Source organism: Schistocerca nitens, chromosome 3, assembly GCF_023898315.1.
Source record: "Schistocerca nitens isolate TAMUIC-IGC-003100 chromosome 3, iqSchNite1.1, whole genome shotgun sequence".
In the NCBI taxonomy this organism is placed as follows: Eukaryota; Metazoa; Arthropoda; class Insecta; order Orthoptera; family Acrididae; genus Schistocerca; species Schistocerca nitens.
Window position 1 is genome coordinate 424,326,546 of NC_064616.1, and position 18,365 is coordinate 424,344,910.

General features: G+C 37.9%; 1 protein-coding gene across 2 annotated transcripts in view; it reads right to left on the reverse strand.

Annotated features, from left to right (window-relative positions):
* LOC126248367 (cytosolic 10-formyltetrahydrofolate dehydrogenase) overlaps window positions 1-18,365 on the reverse strand; it is a 166,717-nt gene that overhangs the window by 49,114 nt on the left and 99,238 nt on the right. For both annotated transcript variants that reach the window (XM_049949295.1, XM_049949296.1), the window contains exon 9: window positions 9,492-9,604. In XM_049949295.1, coding sequence (XP_049805252.1) covers window positions 9,492-9,604 — 113 coding nt within the window. The remainder of the gene's footprint in view (window positions 1-9,491; window positions 9,605-18,365) is intronic.

The following is an 18,365-nucleotide window of genomic DNA, read 5'->3' on the forward strand; positions in this document are numbered from 1 at the left end:
AATTTCCAGGTGAACAACGTGGTGTTATTTTGGAAATCTTAAATTTTTCAACATTTTACAATGTACCACTTCGATTCATAGTATGGGAAGTTCACATAAAGACTGTATTACCCCCAAGGTAACTTAATAGGGGACTCTAAAATTACATCTTGTAACACACATGCACTTAAGATTCTGGGAAGTACTAACATCTGAAGTAAAGACAAGTTGGAGTGATTTGGAATATTTCTTACATTGAAATTCAAAAAATTAATATTATTTTGTAATGTTAAATGTTAATTAGGTTCTAAAAACTGGATAGCAAATATAAGATTAATTACTCCTATGGCAAAATCATATCACAATTTTATATCAGTGCAAGAAACTAGACTTTAGATGAGAGTGTAACAAATACTAAATAATACAAAATTTTCAAACGAAATCTGCAGTGAGATCAATGGAAAAATTTTCTGTTTGACACTGCATTTTAAGTAAATAAAAACAAAGTAAATAATATAATTTAAGCCAAAATTAGAGAAACTGCCTATTTCAAAAATGACACTTAAAAATTAAAAAAATACACACTTACAAATGTAATGCACATATAAATGGGAAAAAACAAGAGAAATCAATAAAAAGAAGGTCAACAATGGGATATGCTACAAGCTGTTAAAATAGTGAATTTCATATGGATCACTACCTTTCTGAGGTTAATAATCTGTCTTTTTCCATACGTGTTCAAAAATAACACTGGAAAAATTGTTAAGATATGATTCAAACAGGGGGCTTAAGTGAAATGCCATAAAACTAAAAATAAGAAACTGAGACAAATAAAGTACCAAGTTGAGGGATAATGAAAAGTACAAATCCAGAAAGCTGGAAACAAAACATTAGGATCAGTTAAGAATAAAAGGAATGAAATGTGTCAGATTATGACAAAAAATATCTAGGAAGAGAAGAAAATCCCTTGAACAAAATCTAGATTGATAGAGCTAATAAAGCACAGAAACGTCAAAAGATCTATTGAAAAATTAGGATTTTTAACAATACCATGTTATTTTGAGCAGAATTTATCACCAAAAGTCTTAAAATGATGGATGGAATTCTGAAGACTCATTGACAACAAAAGTCCAGAATGTTTCCAAATCATATATTGTTTGTTCTTTGGAAAGTTTAAATACAAAAAAAGTCCAAAAGAAGTATAAATAATAGCCATAATCCATCTACTTCATACAAAATGAGAAAAAAAAAGTGTTACCAATTATGGAAGGGTGTCAAACTTTCCATTCACATACAAAAGACCTTCATAGATTATCCTAAGCAATAATGAAATAACTTTAGATGAACAACTTGGAGAATATTAGGATTGCTTCACAAAGGGAATATAATGAGGAGAACAAACATGTAATTTGAAATCAATGATTTGCCATAGAATTCTAAACTGCAAAACCAAACTATATCTAATTTGACTTCAACAGAGCGTTTGACTCAATACACAGAGAATTATTAAATAAAATTATTAGAGACTTTAAAGTAAAAAAAAAAAAAAAAAAAAAAAAAAAAAAAAAAAAAAATAGCAAACATCTCTGAAATCCCCACAAACAGAACACGTTAATTAAAATTTAGAATAAACATGTTGATTACTTGAAATAAAACCGATTTAATGCATAACCATGGCTCATCACCTTTACTACCGACTTCTGTAACCAAGACTGCTAATGTACACTTCATTCAGAGGTAAGCCTGTTGTAATCCTGGTGGTGGAAAATTTTCACTGCCAGTATGTAGCCAGCAAGAGGGGGAGAGGTTTGAAGTGAGTGCACATGACACACTTGATAGTGATCCACCCACTGGATGGAGACATTAAGCCAGGCAGTCCCCCTGATGCTCTTAGAGAGGAGTGAGCTACGTGCCAGCACCAGGTTTCACACACTCCCCTCTCTCATCATTGTTGTCATCATCATCATCATCATCATCATCATCATCATCATCCAACACAATTTCCTTGTGCCTATATGCTGAATCACTGCAGGGTCGGCAATGTTAGGAACGGATTTGGCGGGGACAGGTTAAGGGATGGCCAGATGCCCTTCCTGTCGCCTCCCATGAATGATGATGATGAAGAAGAAGAAGAAGAAACAATGAGGACAACACAGACACCCAGTTCCTGGGCAGAGAAAATCCCTAACCCAGCCAGGAATCGAACGCTGGACCCCGTGATCCAGAGGCGGCGGCAGCAACACACACACACACACACACACACACACACACACACACACACACACACACACACACACACACACACACACCTATACACTGCAAATACAAGTATGGCACAACTCTCACATACAATGAAGAGGCAAAAAAACTGGCATACCTGCTTAAAATATTGTGTAGGGCCCCCACGGCTGTGCAGAAGTACCACAACATGATGTGGAATGGACTTGACTAATGTCTCAAGTAGTGCTGGAGGGAACTGACACCACGAATCCTGTAGGGCTGTCCATAAATCCGTAAGAGTATGAGGGGGTGGAGATATCTTCTGAACTGCATGTTGCAAGACATCCAGGATATGCTCAATAATGTTCATGTCTGGGGAGTCTGGTGGGCAGTGGAAGTGTTTAAACTCTTAAGAGTGTTCCTGGAGCCACTCTGTAGCATTTCTGGATGTGTGGGGTGTCGCATTTTCCTGCTGGAATTGCCTAAGTCCATCGGAATGCACCATGGACATGAATGGATTCAGGTGATCAGACAGGATGCTTACGTATGTGTCACCAGTCAGAGTCGTGTCTGGACATATCAGGGGTCCCATATCACTCCAACTGCACATGCCCCACACCATTGCAGAGCCTCCACCAGCTTGAACAGTCCCCTGCTAACATGCAGGGTTCATCAATTCGTGAGGTTGTCTCCATACCCATACACATCCATCCGCTAGATAACATTTGGAATGCGACTAGTCCGACCAGGCAATATGTTTCCAGTCTTCAACAGTCCAATGTCGGTGCTAACAGATCTAGGCGAGGTGTAAAGCTTTGTTTCGTGCAGTCATCAAGGGTACATGAGTGTGCCTTCGGTTCCAGAAGCCCATATCGATGACGTTTCATTGAATGGTTTGCATGCTGACATTTGTTGATGCCCCAGCATTGAAATCTGCAGCAATTTGTGGAAGGGTTGCACTTCTGTCAGGTTGAATGATTCTCTTCAGTCATTATTGCTCCTGTTCTTGCAGGATCTTTTTCCAGCCAGAGAGATTTCGGAAATTTGATGTTTTACTGGATTCGTGATACTCACAGTACACTTGTGAACTGGTCATATGGCAAAATTCCCACTTCATCGCTACCTTGGAGATGCTGTGTCCCATCACTCATGCACCTATTATAACACTATGTTCAAACTCATTTAAATGTTGATAACCTGCTACTGTAGCAGCAGTAACTGATCTAACAACTGCGCCAGACACTTGTCTTATGTAGGCGTTGCCGACCACAGTGTCGTATTCTGCCTGTTTACATATCTCTGTATTTGAATATGCATGCCTATACCCAGCTTTTTGGTGCTTCAGTGTGTCTACAACAAAAGGGGCCATGATGTGCACTGGAAGAAAATCATTTCCGACTCAGCGACTGAACCTACCCCTTGGGGTCTCCCAGCCTACAATGCCATATGACTTGACTTTACTTTATCACATTTACTCTTCAGCTGGTGAATCTGGAACTCACAACTCCAAAATAACTTAATTAAACAACTAATTCTAAGAAGAAAATCAAATAAAAGTAAGGTATGTTACCTTATTTTTGTGAATTGTTTTCTTATGTTACTGTCAGAAAATCTTGCTGGAGTAAGGTTTCAACTAAATATTTTTGAAATAATAGCTAACAAAACAAGAATCAGATTCTCAGATACAAATACATTCATGAAAAGCAAAGAATTTTTTAACCCAAATCCAAATAAGTAGAAGTAGAAAGAGGTAAAATACAAAAGAAAATTGGCTACAAAAATTTTCAACAGATGAATGTATCAGACAAATGGAAGTAGTATGTGACTTAAGAAAGAATATTTACAATAATTGAACAATGGAAAATCCAGGATGGAATAATGATAGTATTATGAAAAGGACAGTTGCTACTAACCACATAGCCGAGATGGTGAGTTGCAAATAGGCACAACAAAAAGACCATCAAACAAAGCTTTCAGCCAAGTGTTTGTGTATTTACGTGTAAGCTGAATGAGAGAGAGAGAGAGAGAGAGAGAGAGAGGGGTGTGTGTGTGTGTGTGTGTGTGTGTGTGTGTGTGTGTCCTGATGACGGCCTGTTTGGCCAAAAGCTTTGTTTGACAGTCTTTCTATTTTGCCTATCTACGATTCAGCATTTGCTATGTGGTGAGTAGCAACTAACCTTTTCACAATATTGTCAATATTTGGAATAAGAAATGCATCTCTGACAACATGAAACTAAATTGCTATAATACAGCGGTCAGAGCGGAATGTTCATTCATATGTCTATGTCAAGAATTGTTGCAAAATTAGAATTATCAAGGTAATCTTCTAGAATAACCATAAACAATAATAAATAATGAAAAAGTGGAGGTTGATGTCCATTGAATATTGCCATAGAATGATATGAAATAAATATTGAAATATTTCTGGGATAATAAATCAACACCATGAATCAGAGAAGTCAAGAGGGAACTATTAAAAAATAATTTTCAAGAATTATAAATAATGAAAATAAATTTCTTTAGAAGAAAAGATATTAAACACTGAACGACTCCAAGACAGGAAAACCTAGACAACAGGAGAAGTGTAGATGGAAGGAAAAAGCATGACAACATACAGAGTGATTAAGAGGACATGAAAAGACCGAGAAACAACAAAGAAATAAGGGAAACTGAAATGGGAAAAGAAATAAAGAGGGAAGTTTGAGGTTTAATGTAACATTTACAAGGTCAAAATAGATGATGGACAAGATCAGATTAGGAAGGATGGAAAGGACTCACTTGTGCCCTTTCAAAGGAACCATCCCAGATTTTGCATTAAGTAATTTACATAAAGCACAAAAAACACAATTTGGAGGGCCAGACATGGATCTGAACTTGGCCCTCATGAATAGGACTCCAGTGCTTTAACCACCTTGATATGCCTTGCCTTAAGCATTAATAAGACCCAAGTTGCTCAGAAGGAAATTTAGGAGGACAAAATAACGAACTTCAAAATATTTATTAAGGTCTTTGACAGGTAATAAGAATAACATACACTGCTTCAAGACTTTGTAACTAAAAGCCTATGAAGCTGACCTTGCCTAGGGTATTCGACGGGTCACAGGTGGAGGATAATGAATGTTCCATCAGATATGGCAGACAACTGCGAATATAGAATAAACAGTCTCAGACCAAGGCACAAAAAAGCCAAATCCACTTTGCATCTGTCCTGTAGCAAGATGTAAAGTGGTCAGCATCCGTTAACCGGCGTGCAGCTGAAATTTATATTCTGGAACTAACCCTTCCAGCCTTAACACACTGAGTTCACTCAATGAGTCTACTCAACCCTGCCTGATTCCAGGTACAATCAACATGGAGCATTTTGGTAATCACAGTATTACCCCAGGTGGTCAATCTACTGTCAGTATTACTGGCGCAACGGGTCTTCTGGATTCTGGGGCGGTCAGATTAAAATGCAATGAGATTCAACAGAGGAAGTCAAGAGTCCTCAGCCCAACTTAGAACTAAAACAAATACATTTTTTGCAACACTTAACATAAAACACTTTTGCAAATAAGTAAACTCCATAAATTGGGAGATACATTAAAAGAACAGAAGATTCAAATTTTGGCACTTCAAGAAAGACGAATGACGGACAGTACCACCATGGATTTTTCTTTTTCTTTTTTTTTCTTTTTTTAAATATAAAAGTGATAAAAAGTTGCTTAATAATACACCACACCTGGTAGTTGCTTTTGCAGTCCCCAAAAATATTTTAAATTCATTAATGAAGACAAAACTAATTAATAATAGACTAATGAGAATTTCTCTTACATGCACAAGTAAAGCATACACTTTAATTAATGCCCATATGCCAGTCAATGAGGATAACCGTACAAAACCTGAAGAAGTTAATGAAGCTTGGGAAACGTTAGAAAGCATCAGATCGAAAACTCGCTCAAACCATGATAAAATTTTAATGGGTGATTTTAACACTCAATTAGGTAAAGAGAAAATATATACGGAAATGGTGGGTGGATTTCCTGTGCATAGATGGACAAACCAAAATGGCCAAAGACTTGTTGAAATGTGCAAAAATTTTAACCTTAAAACCATGTCAACACATTTTAAAAAGGTTGTAAAAAAATTTCTGCTATCAGTCACATTGTGACTGGTACTGGAAATTTTTCTACAACCTATAAAGGAACAGTCACAGAGTTCAACAGCATCCACTATGGATAAAATTGAAACTCAATCATGTAGCAATTTCATACCCTAACTACAAAGAAATTTTAAATGTCCAAGTTAGGAAAGGGGCTAATATTGATTCTGACCATTATTTACTGCAAATGAAAGTAAAATTTCAACCTCAAAAACTATTCAAAACAAAAAATGTTATCTCAAAATTTGACTGCTGAGATAAGCCAACTCTAACAAGTAAACTTGACAAAAAACAATCCAACAATTGGCAAAGCCTAAAAGAAAAGTTCATCAAAACAGCACAAAATTTAATTCTGCTTCAAAAGAAACAAAAACACCCTTGGTGGAATGTGGACTGTAAAACAGCTGTTAAGTCTAGGCATGAGGCATTCAAAAATTGGAATAGTAACAAAACTGAAAATATGTACACCACCTTTTTAACTGTACAAAAAGAAACATCTAAATTAATCCAACAGACTAAAAGAAACTAAAAAAATGCCCAACTTTTAGGAATCAAAAGAGACTTCCAAAAGAACAATACAAGAAACTTTTATAAAACATTCAAAACAAAACTAACTGGTCACAAAGCTCAAAGTCTTTGCTTCAAAAATGAAAATGGCAGTTTGGCTCCTAACAACTGGGAAAATTGTAAGTACTTGCTAATTATTCTGAGAAACTATTAAACTGTCCAGAACCAGCAAACAAATTCCAGCCACAGCAAACTAATAACACTAACCCTAAGTCTACAAACCTGACAAAATCAGAATAACTAAACAAATTAAGAGACTTAGAGAAACAACAAAGCATCCACAGAAGATGGTATAATGGCAGTACTACTAAAAGCAGCTGTCCCTAACACTATAAAAGAGATCACTGAACTAATAGGGCATATATGGCTGGCTGAGAAAATAGCTGAGGACTGGAAAACTGCCCTAATTCATCCATTGCATAAAAAAGGGGATAGAACCAATGCTAATAATTACCGAGGAATCTTTCTTCTCCTGGTCACATACCAAATTCTCTCACAGTGTTTACTTGACTGAGCCTGAGAACAGTTAGAACCTAAAATTGGTGAATACCAAGCAGGCTTTAGACCAAACAGATCCTGTCCGGAACAAATTATTAATTTAAAACTAATCATTAGGCACCAAAGGATTTCTAGTAACTATATTGTATGTACATTTGTGGATTTTAAAAAGGCCTATGACTCAGTTCATTGTGAATCTCTTTTCCAAATTTTAAAGGAACAAGTGCTAGATAATAAAACTCTAATACTGATTAAGGAAATGTTAACCGACACTAGCTCTAAAGTTAAATTCATGGGAGAAATTTCTGAACCATTTCATGTAAAGACTGGTGTTAGACAGGGAGATGAACTCCCCTCATTACTGTTTAACTGTGTTTGGAAAAGATAATTACAGAATGGTGAGAGCAAAAGTCGAGTCAAAATATAGATCAATCAATCAAGTTAGGTAGAAGTAATATTAGAGCAGATTGCTTCACCTTTGCAGATGATCTGGCAGTTTTAACTAGTGTTATTACCACAGCTCAGCAACAAATTTAAATTCTTGAAGTAGCTGTGGAAAAAGTAGGACTACAAATATCATTTGAAAAAATGGAATATACAACATACAACAAACAAGCACCAAAGTTTTTGAACATGAAATACGGAAAAATAAAAAGTGTTTCTCAATATAATTACTTGGAGAAAATCATAGAAGAAAACAGCCTGGAAAAAGCTGCAAATAGGTTCGCTGTCAAAAAATGGCAACTGTATTCAGATTAACACAAAATATTATAATAAAAAATCACTTTCTAAATTCAGTAAACTTAGGCATTACAGCACTGTAATCAAACATAAATGTCTTTATCAAGCAGAAACTATAATTTTAAATAGAAAGAGGGATATTGAAGAAATTCAAAAGAAGGAAAGAAAGATTATTGGGAAAATATTAGGCCTCAAAATAACTGATGGAGAAACTTATAGGCTGAGAAGTAATAAGAAAATAAATGAATACACAGACATACATGGTGACATGAAAAAAATGAAGATTTAAACTTTATGGGCACATTAAAAGAATAGTACCCACTAGGTTGACAGAACAAATAGTGGGATTTCATGAAAACAGAAGTAAGGCCAAAACTGAGCCAATTAAATGGATCGCTGCAATTAAGGAGGATCCTAAAGTAGCTGGTATAACTCAGGCAGATGTTACAGATAGAAAAACATTCAGACAAAAGATATTTGACTGAGAAGTTTGTCAGAGGGAAATTAGAAAACAAACTGGAACACCATGGTCTGATGAAGGAAAGACTTCATTCTGAAAGGGTGAAACAAATCTGGACACAAAGGAAGGCCAACCATCAAAAGCGACATTGACTGACTAATTGGGCCCATATGTGAATAATAATAATAATAATAATAATAATAACATACACAGATGATTGTTTTCTTAACTCGCTGAAAAGATCAACAACACTGTTAAAGTGACAAATTAAATTATGCATTTACATGTCAGTTGTGTGTTCTTATTCAGTAAGGTCTTGGCACAATGTAATCAGCTCTCTTGACTCGAATACTTTTTTGGGTAGGATGAGAGATCATAGTATCTAAAACAGATGGCTCGGACACTCAGTTGAATTTTTAGAGAGTGAATTGTGCCACAAAATGTAGTGATGTTTACAGTTTGCGAGTCTTAAAATTTAGAAGCTACTAACAAGTAATGCTTGCAAAAACAATGTAAGAACTTCACAAAGTGATTTCAGAAGACCAAGAAAATTAAAAAGCCTACTGAAAATGTTGGGGCCCTATTTTTACCCCAAAAAATCTGTTGCCACTTCATTAGTAACACCTACAGAATAAAAAGTGCACAGAATAAAAATACATACACCTGGAAAGAAAGTGTCAAATACGGATTTGTTCAGCCTCAACAAATAAGCTGTCAGTTTATCATAAATGTCGCAAAATTACATAACAGCATTCATTCATGTTTGAGATAAAATTTGGAAAAAAATGGCTCTCTTGATATAGTACACAAAAATCACATTATTGATTTCAACATAATAGTTTCAGCATTGCAATACCATTAGTTCACAAAAGACTGGATACATACCTATACAGCAACATTCCTCTATCCCGTGCGTTCATTTTGGACCACTCTCCTGCAAATGCATTCTTTGCTGCTTCAACTGCTTTATCTACATCCAATTTTGAAGCGCACTGAACCTATTAATGAAGAAAATATATGTATAATGTATTCCTTGCAGGTTCCAAGGTAAGATTTCAGTAATGTAATACATAACTACATAATTAAATTATATTATAAAAATGATTATGCGGTATACAGCAGGCAATCAAAATCTTCATAACACTCTACTCATTAATTCTGAATCCCCTCTACAATAGTTGCTAATCTCATTCTACACTTGTGTTTATTCTGTTTCAACATTTTTTTACAGTTTATCTAGCTACGTAATGTAAAATGTAATACACCATGAAAAACATCTAACACTAACTATAAAATTCAGCACACAAAAGAAGACTGTGTTGCTTCTTATGCAAAATAACAGGAGATGCAACATAAGCAAAACGAAAAAGATGTTTTAAAAATGCATGGACATTCCTCATGGAGGATGAGCCAAAATAACTGACAAGGGTTTTTAAAAACAGAATTTCACCAGAGACTGTTTGTGCTTTCTCATGATCATCATACAAAATTATGTCCACACTGATAGATAGGTGGTCTCCTCGATTATGTGAACTGTGGTTTTCAATTGTCTCCATCAGCACTCACACATACAGTAACTTTTTCAGAACTTTGTACAAAACTTGTAGTATGTATTCAATACATTTCATTGAAAATGAGTTACAGTTGATAGAAATTATTGAAATTACTTCATAGTTACCAGCAACTATCAACTTATTAATTTACTCTCAGAATAACTGTCCAATTTTTTCCTTAAGGCATTTTCAAGTATATCTGCTAATGTAATTATAAATGCATGATAGTATGTCAGTTGATCAATTAATAACTGCTACATCAACTAAGGAAGTAGTGCTGCGTTTGAATGAAAAAATAGCAGTTCTTGAAAATAGCTTAAGGCAAAAATTATACATTTGTACAAAGGATAAAACAAGTAGTTGACAGTTGCAGAGGGTTATGAAGTAATTTCAATAATGTTTTATTTATTCTTTTAAAACTGTTTGACTGAACTTAAAATATTCCCGGGCGGTCACATACAACCTGTCATAGCTATTCATTTTAGTTTTTACACAATTACTGAGTTGTTTTACCCAACAGTCAGTCTAGTTTACATCAAGGCCACAAAAGCCATGGGATACCTCCTAGTATCGTGTTGGACCTCCTCCTGCCTGATGTGACATGGACTCAACAAGTCACTGGAAGTCCTCTGCGAAAATATTGAGTCACACTGCTTCTACAGCCATCAATAGTTGTGAAAGTGTTGCCAGTGCAAGATGTTGTGCATGAACTGATCTCTCTATAATGTTCCATGAATGTTCAATGGAATTCATGTTGGATGATCTGGGTGGCCAAGTGATTGGCTCTAACTGTGCAGCAAGTTCTTCAAACTAATTGCAAACAATTGTGGACTTGTGCCATGGCACATTATCATCCATAAAAATCCTACTGTTGTTTGGAAACATGAAGTCCGTGAATGGCTGCAAATGGTCTCTAAGTGGCCCAATATAATAATTTCCAGTCAATGATTGGTTCAGTTGGTCCAGAGGACCCAGTCTATTACATGTAAAACATAGCCCACATCATTATGGCGCCATCACCAGCTTGCACAGTGCCTTGTTGATGAACTGAGTCCACGGCTTCATGGTGTCTGTGTCACACTCAAACCCTATCATTAGCTCTTACCAAACGAGATCAGGACTCATATGACCAGGTCAAGGTTTTCCAGTCATCTATAGTCCAACAGACATGGTCACAAGCCCAGAAGAGGGGTGATGTGCTGTTACCAAAGGCACTCGCATTGGTCGTCTGTTGCCATAACCCATTAATTTCAGATTTTACTGCACTGTCCTAATGGATACATTCATCATACATCCCACAATGATTTCTGTGCTTATTTCATCCAGTGTTTCTTGTCTGTTAGCACTGATAATGCTATGCAAACATCACTGCTCTAGGTCATTAAGTGAAGTTCGCTGGCCAATGTGTTGTCTGTGATGAGATGCAATATCTGAAATAAGGTATTCTCAGCACACTCTTAACATTGTGGGCCTCAGAATATTGAATTCACTAATGATTTCCAAAATGGAACATTCCATGCATCTAGCTACAACTATCATTCCACACTGAAAATCTTAATACCCGTTGTGTGGTCATAATCACATCAGAAACCTTTTCACGTGAATCACCCTAGTACAAATGACAGCTTTGCCAATACAGTGTCTTTTTACGCCTCATGTACATGATACTATCACTACCTGTACATGTGCATATCGCTATCCCATGACTTAAGTCACCTCAGTGTACAGTCTATGTACACAGCTACTTCACCTCTCTCTCAATTTCTCCAACAAGATTAACACCTATTCAGTTCCTGTAATTTTAAAATAGTAATTTTAAAATAATGTTCCAACAAACATTACACTCCCACAGATATTCCAAATGACTTGCCGCATTCTTGTACAAAGGTCTTTTAATAAGTAATGCCCAACAGTTTATCTCAGAATATATTTATTCTAAAGAATTAGAATTTAGTGACAATATAAATCAACATTTCTTTTACATTTACTAGTTTTCTACCTAGTCTCCATCATGTTCTGTGGCCAGTGATGAATATGAGCATGTATACCCGACTGGTAATAGCTCTTGTTCTGTGCTTGCAGCCATGTTTTCACTGCATGAATTATGCTCTCATTTCCTTCAAAATGTCCCCTATACAGAGAATCCTTATGTGGTCCAAACAGATGGAAGTCGGAGAGCACGAGGTGTGTGCTACATGGTGGATGAACAATGATGTCCAACCCACGTTAATCATGTGTTTGTGGTTTCTGAAATTTGTTTACGGGCACCCACTGTCATGTTGAAGCACGGTTGCTTTTGGATTCTTGTCAGGCCAAACCCATCAGAAACAGTTTTTGAGTTTGTTCAGGGTCTTCATATATGCACCTAAATTAATAGTTGAACCTTTGTGCAAAACATTCATGAGAATGACGCCACCACTACCCCAGAAGACTTCATGACTGTCAGCAGAGCGAGCTGTCATGAACTACTTCTTTTTGGGTGATTTTGGGTGGTGACTGCCTTTTAGTTTCTGGCTCAAAGTGATGCACGAAGTTTTCACCAGCGACTGCAAGATCTCTCCATTGGGCTCAAACAGCCCCAATAGTTCAGTTAAAATGGCTTTTCTTTGAATTTTATGGTCTGTTTCAACATTTGTGGAACCCATCTGGAGCACATTTTTGAATACCCAGTAACTTCCAATGCTTACCGATAGCTGTGGAATCAATTGTCAAGTTTTAATGCATTGATCTGCACGAATGACATCCTTGCGATTCACCATATTGGGAGCAACGGCTGTGACAGGACATCCCAAATGTGTCATTCATCTCTCCATTACTCATTGTTGGTTTTGGTGTAGTGATAGACCAGGTGCATGTTGCATAAATGATAGTGCATGCTATTTAGGTTGGGAAGGCATGAAGGAAGGAAGATAGGGTTTAACGTCCCATTAACAATGGGATAATTACAGATGAAGCACCAGCTTAGATTGTTTCGAGGATGGGAAGGAAATCAGCTATATCCTTTCAAAAGAACTATCCTGGAATTTGCCCAGAGCAATCTAGGCAAATCAGAGAAAACCTAAATCAAGGTGGACAGGCATCGATTTGAACTGTTTTCCTCCTGAACGCAAATCCAGTCTGCTAACCACTGTGCCACCTCATTCAGTATTTCGGTTGGGAACCACCATATAAGCAATAGGAAATTATCTATCACAAATTAGTGTAGAGTTGGACGTGACCATGATTGTAGATAGTACAGAGCAAGGCAGGAGCACTCTCAGCATCCCCCGATCTCAATTTAATCAAGGGGCTGTTTGAAATGAAGACTGAGGTTAAATAGATTAGTAAAAAATTCACAAAACAGTTGGGCAACATATGAACACTAGAGAAATAGCAGAATACTTCATGGAATATCTGTGAAAAATCAAAAGTGCCATTGCAACATGACAACAGAGGATAAAATATAGTGGCATGTGTCAACTACGTCAAATATAGAGAATGCCAATATCTCACATCCAAAATTTGGTGGAAACAGGAAAATTAATCCCAAGGCAGTCTTACTACACCCCGATGCAGATTTCTGCATGAAAGGTATCGTGAATGCAGTAAATTGCTGATCATGCAGCAGGTGCTAGACCCAGATGTTAAGGTGTGGTTTGAAGTGTTGATATGTGAAGACTTCTGAATGATGGCTTTAATGTCAAGTTCCTGGTGACACACTATGGTCAAGAAGAGCAAATGGTCACCAGGATAATGATACACCTGTGAGTAGTGCACCCATCAGAACACCAGGGAGAAAAACCTAAAGCTGTGAGGTGGTAGGGGCCCCCTGTGGAAGAGAACACCACATCAAGCAGTAGCTGAGCTAAACACGGCTGACAGGTTACTCTGTTGCCCTTGTGTTACTCATGTCTACTGTCTATGTAAACAATGAAGTGGAAAGTGGAATCCTTCACACAATGATGTCAACAAGCCAATAGCAAAGCGAAATCTGAATCGCAACCAGTGGCAAAGCTCACTTGTCAGGCAACATTGATATCCAATAGTTTGTAGTTCAGCAATGACAGTAATTGACAATACCAGACTTGAGTACAAAACTGACTGACCATTCACTGGGTGGCTGTATTTATATCAGCCACTAGGAATACTATCGGCTGGCATATTCACATGGCGAGATGAGTGGCACGCTCATGTTGCAAACACAGCACTGTGGCAAGACTATGGCCTCTAACTGCCATCTAGGTCCATTACCTCCAGTGGGCATTCAATTTCTGTTAAGACAGATACCAGATTGCCTACTACAGCCGATGCCTCTTTTTTTATATGGGAATAGTTTCATTGTGCATGGGTCAATGTCTTTGACGAGTATGCTATAGGCTGTTCAGAGGCATCACCATGCCTGTGTGCCAAGACTGCACCGATGCTATAGACAGATGCATAGGCTGCCACAATCAACAGATGACTGGGAGAAAATGGCATGAGGCAATGGGTGCATTTCAGCATGATTTTCAATTGAGTAAAGGCCCAGTTGCAGGCAGGTGTCCTGTTGTAAGGCACACCCTTTTTATGCAGTTGACTGCGTGGCTGCATAATGTGGGCTGCACAGGGTAAGAACTTTGAATAATAGTTGATTTTGCCCAAAAACATATGCAATTCGGGTGAATTCATTGGGCAAGGTAAGGAGTCTATCACAGTAACATTACGATCAGTTGGCCCAATTCCCTCTTTGGTGAGTCAGTGCACCAAATACTCCACCTCTGGCCGAAAAAACCTATACTTCTCTAAACAACGAAAGAGCCGTACTTCTCTAAACAACAAAGCAGGCCTGCACCCCGCAGGGCCGTAAAAAGGATATGGAGATTTTGCAAATGCTCCTGGAGGAGAGTCCTGTGACAATGAGATCATCCGTCTAATTCACACACGCCAGAATATGCTGTAAACTGTTCCAAAAACCTTTGGAAACTTGCATGGGCTGAAGCAGTGCCAAATGGGAGTAAATTGTACTTGTACAAATAAAAATGCGTATTAATGACAATGATGTTCTGCATTTTCTCATCTATGGATAACTGGTGGTAAGCAGCAGCAGAAAGGTTGATCTTTGAGTAGTATCACCCTTGAGCAAGTTTTGTCAGGAGGTCCTCCAGTTGGGGATAAGATAATTTTCCACCAGCGATTGAGCAATGATTGTTGCCTTGAAATCTCCACACAATCTGAGAGAACATTGGGTTTTCTGATGATGACTAAAGGAGTGGCCCAAGCACTAGATTTCCCCAGATCAATTACCCCAGCAGCCTGGAGACAATCTAGCTCCTGCTTCACATCAGCATGTAAAATAACCAGAATTGGTCTGGCATGGCAAAAACAAGGCGTGCCATCTAGGCTGAAGGGTGATGAATGCTTGAAAGTCTGAGGCACACCCCAGATCTGGCTGAAATAGAGATGCAAATGCAGTGCAGAGATCATCCAGTTCTGGGAAAGAAACTGTGGCTCATATCACCTTATACAAATGAAATGACTATTTCTGAGAGTTCACTGGTCTCATACAGGTAAGATTTTATGTATATACACTTAACCACTGTGCCAAGATGGCGTAGTGGCTAGTGCACATGCAGGAGAGACTGATTCGATTCCTGGCCTCGGTGCAGATTTCCACTTCCTGGTTCAGTCTATATAAACAAAATCTTATGAACTTGACATCAGAAATAGAAACCGCAACAATGTAATGGTGTTGAGGCCAAAAATGTTGGTAGCAGATGAGAGGTCAACCACAAACAATGTGGCGAGTTGCATAATGCTTTTGTAGGCTGCAGTGACTGAGAACAGGCACAAAGAGTAATGGAACCACCATGTAGGCACAAAATGGTGCAAGGGTGCAGACAACTCAGGTGAGCCCAGCTGTGGCTATGCCACCTGATTTATCAAATAAATGATGGCCCTTGTGTCCATGATGCCTTGAGGGACCACCAACTGCAGTGCATGTATGATGTCCTGTTGCACTAGCGGGGTGGGATGAGAGTGGGTTGCGCGACTCTGACACATTGGGTAGAGAGGCCCCTCTTCACCATAGCACAATGCAGGACCCCAGCAATCCAGACAGTCTGCTCGGGAGTGAGCAGAAAAACACTGCAGGCCTGAACGAAGTAGTCACTGTGACTGTCGACGAGGGGCAATTGGCAGCTCTGACACCACAAAGACGTCAGACGATGATGAATCACAACACTGTTGCAACCTGGGGGTCGCACGACTCTTGCAGTGTGGGGAAGGAATGTATGGTGGCACATTTATCGCCACAACTTGTAGCCTTGCCATATGTCATTTGTTAGCAGCCTGTCCAACCTTGAACAAGTGTGTGATGCACAAGATGTCCTCCAATGATGGGTTATTCAGTTTCGATGCTGGTACACGGACCTCAGAATCACATGCCAATCATTTTTTAAAATTTTATTTATTGTTCCATGGGACCAAATTAAGGAGAAGTCTCCATGGTCATGGAATGAGTCAATACACAAAATTATAACACGATAGTAGAAACAGATAAAATGAAATACAAGAAACTTATTCAGGCGACAATTTGTAAGTTTAAATAAAGAAAATCAACAATGTAACACTGGAATCTGCTTAATTTTTCAGCTCTTCCAGGAGCTCCTCGACAGAATAGAAGGAGTGAGCCATGAGGAAACTCTTCAGTTTAGACTTAAAAGCGTTTGGGCTACTGCTAAGATTTTTGAGTTCTTGTGGTAGCTTATTGAAAATGGATGCAGCAGAATAGTGCACTCCTTTCTGCACAAGAGTCAAGGAAGTGCATTCCACATGCAGATTTGATTTCTGCCTAGTATTAACTGAGTGAAAGCTGCTAACTCTTGGGAATAAGCTAATATTGCTAACAACAAACGACATTAAAGAAAATATATACTGTGAGGGCAATGTCAGAATTCCCAGACTATTGAATAGTGGTCGACAAGAGGTTCTCGAACTTACACCACATATAGCTCGAACAGCCCGTTTGTGAGCAAAAAATACCGTTTTTGAATCGGAAGAATTACCCCAAAAAATAATACCATATGACATAAGCATACGAAAATATGTGAAGTAGACTACTTTTCGTGTTGAAATGTCACTTATTTCAGATACTGTTCTAATGGTAAATAAAGCAGCATTTAGTTTCTGAACGAGACCCTGAACATGGGCTTTCCACAACAGCTTACTATCTATCCGAACGCCTAGGAACTTTAACTGTTCCGTCTCGCTTATAATATGCCCATTCTGTCTGATCAAAATATCAGTTCTTGTTGAATTGTGAGTTACAAACTGTAAAAACCGAGTCTTACTGTGATTTAGCATCAAATTATTTTCCACAAGCCATGAACTTATTTCATGAACTACATTATTTGATAATGTTTCAATATTACACACAAGATCCTTCACTACCAAGCTGGTGTCATCAGCAAACAGAAATATTTTTGAATCACCTGTAATACTAGAAGGCATGTCATTTATATAAATAAGAAACAGCAATGGCCCCAGCACCGACCTTGGGGAACACCCCACTTAACAGTGCCCCATTGGGGCTGAACATCACTACCACTCTCAATATTGTGGAGAATTACCTTCTGCAGTCTGTTCTTAAAGTAAGAGGTGAACCAATTGTAAGCTACTCCCCTTACTCCATAATGGTCCAACTTCTGCAATAGTATTTTGTGGTCAACACAGTCAAAAGCCCTCGTTAAATCAAAGAAAACACCTAGCGTTTGCAACCTTTCATTTAATCCATCCAAAACCTCACAGAGAAAAGAGAATATAGCATTTTCAGTTGTTAAACCATTTCTAAAACCAAACTGTACATTTGACAGCAAATTATGTGAATTTAAATGCTCCAGTAACCTTGTATATACAACCTTCTCGATAACTTTAGCAAACACCGATGGCATAGAAATAGGTCTATAATTGTCAACATTATCCCTGTCTTCCTTTTTATAAAGTGGCTTCACTACCGAGTACTTTAATCGGTCAGGAAACCGACCACTCCTAAAGGAAATGTTACAGATATGGCTAAGTACTGGGCTAACATATATAGAACAATACTTCTGTATTCTGCTAGATACCCCATCATATCCATGAGAGTTCTTGGTCTTTAGTGATTTAATTATTAACTCAATCTCCCTCTTGTCAGTATCATGGAGGAGCATTTCAGTTAACAGTCTCAGAACAGTTTTTTCTACGAGCGCTA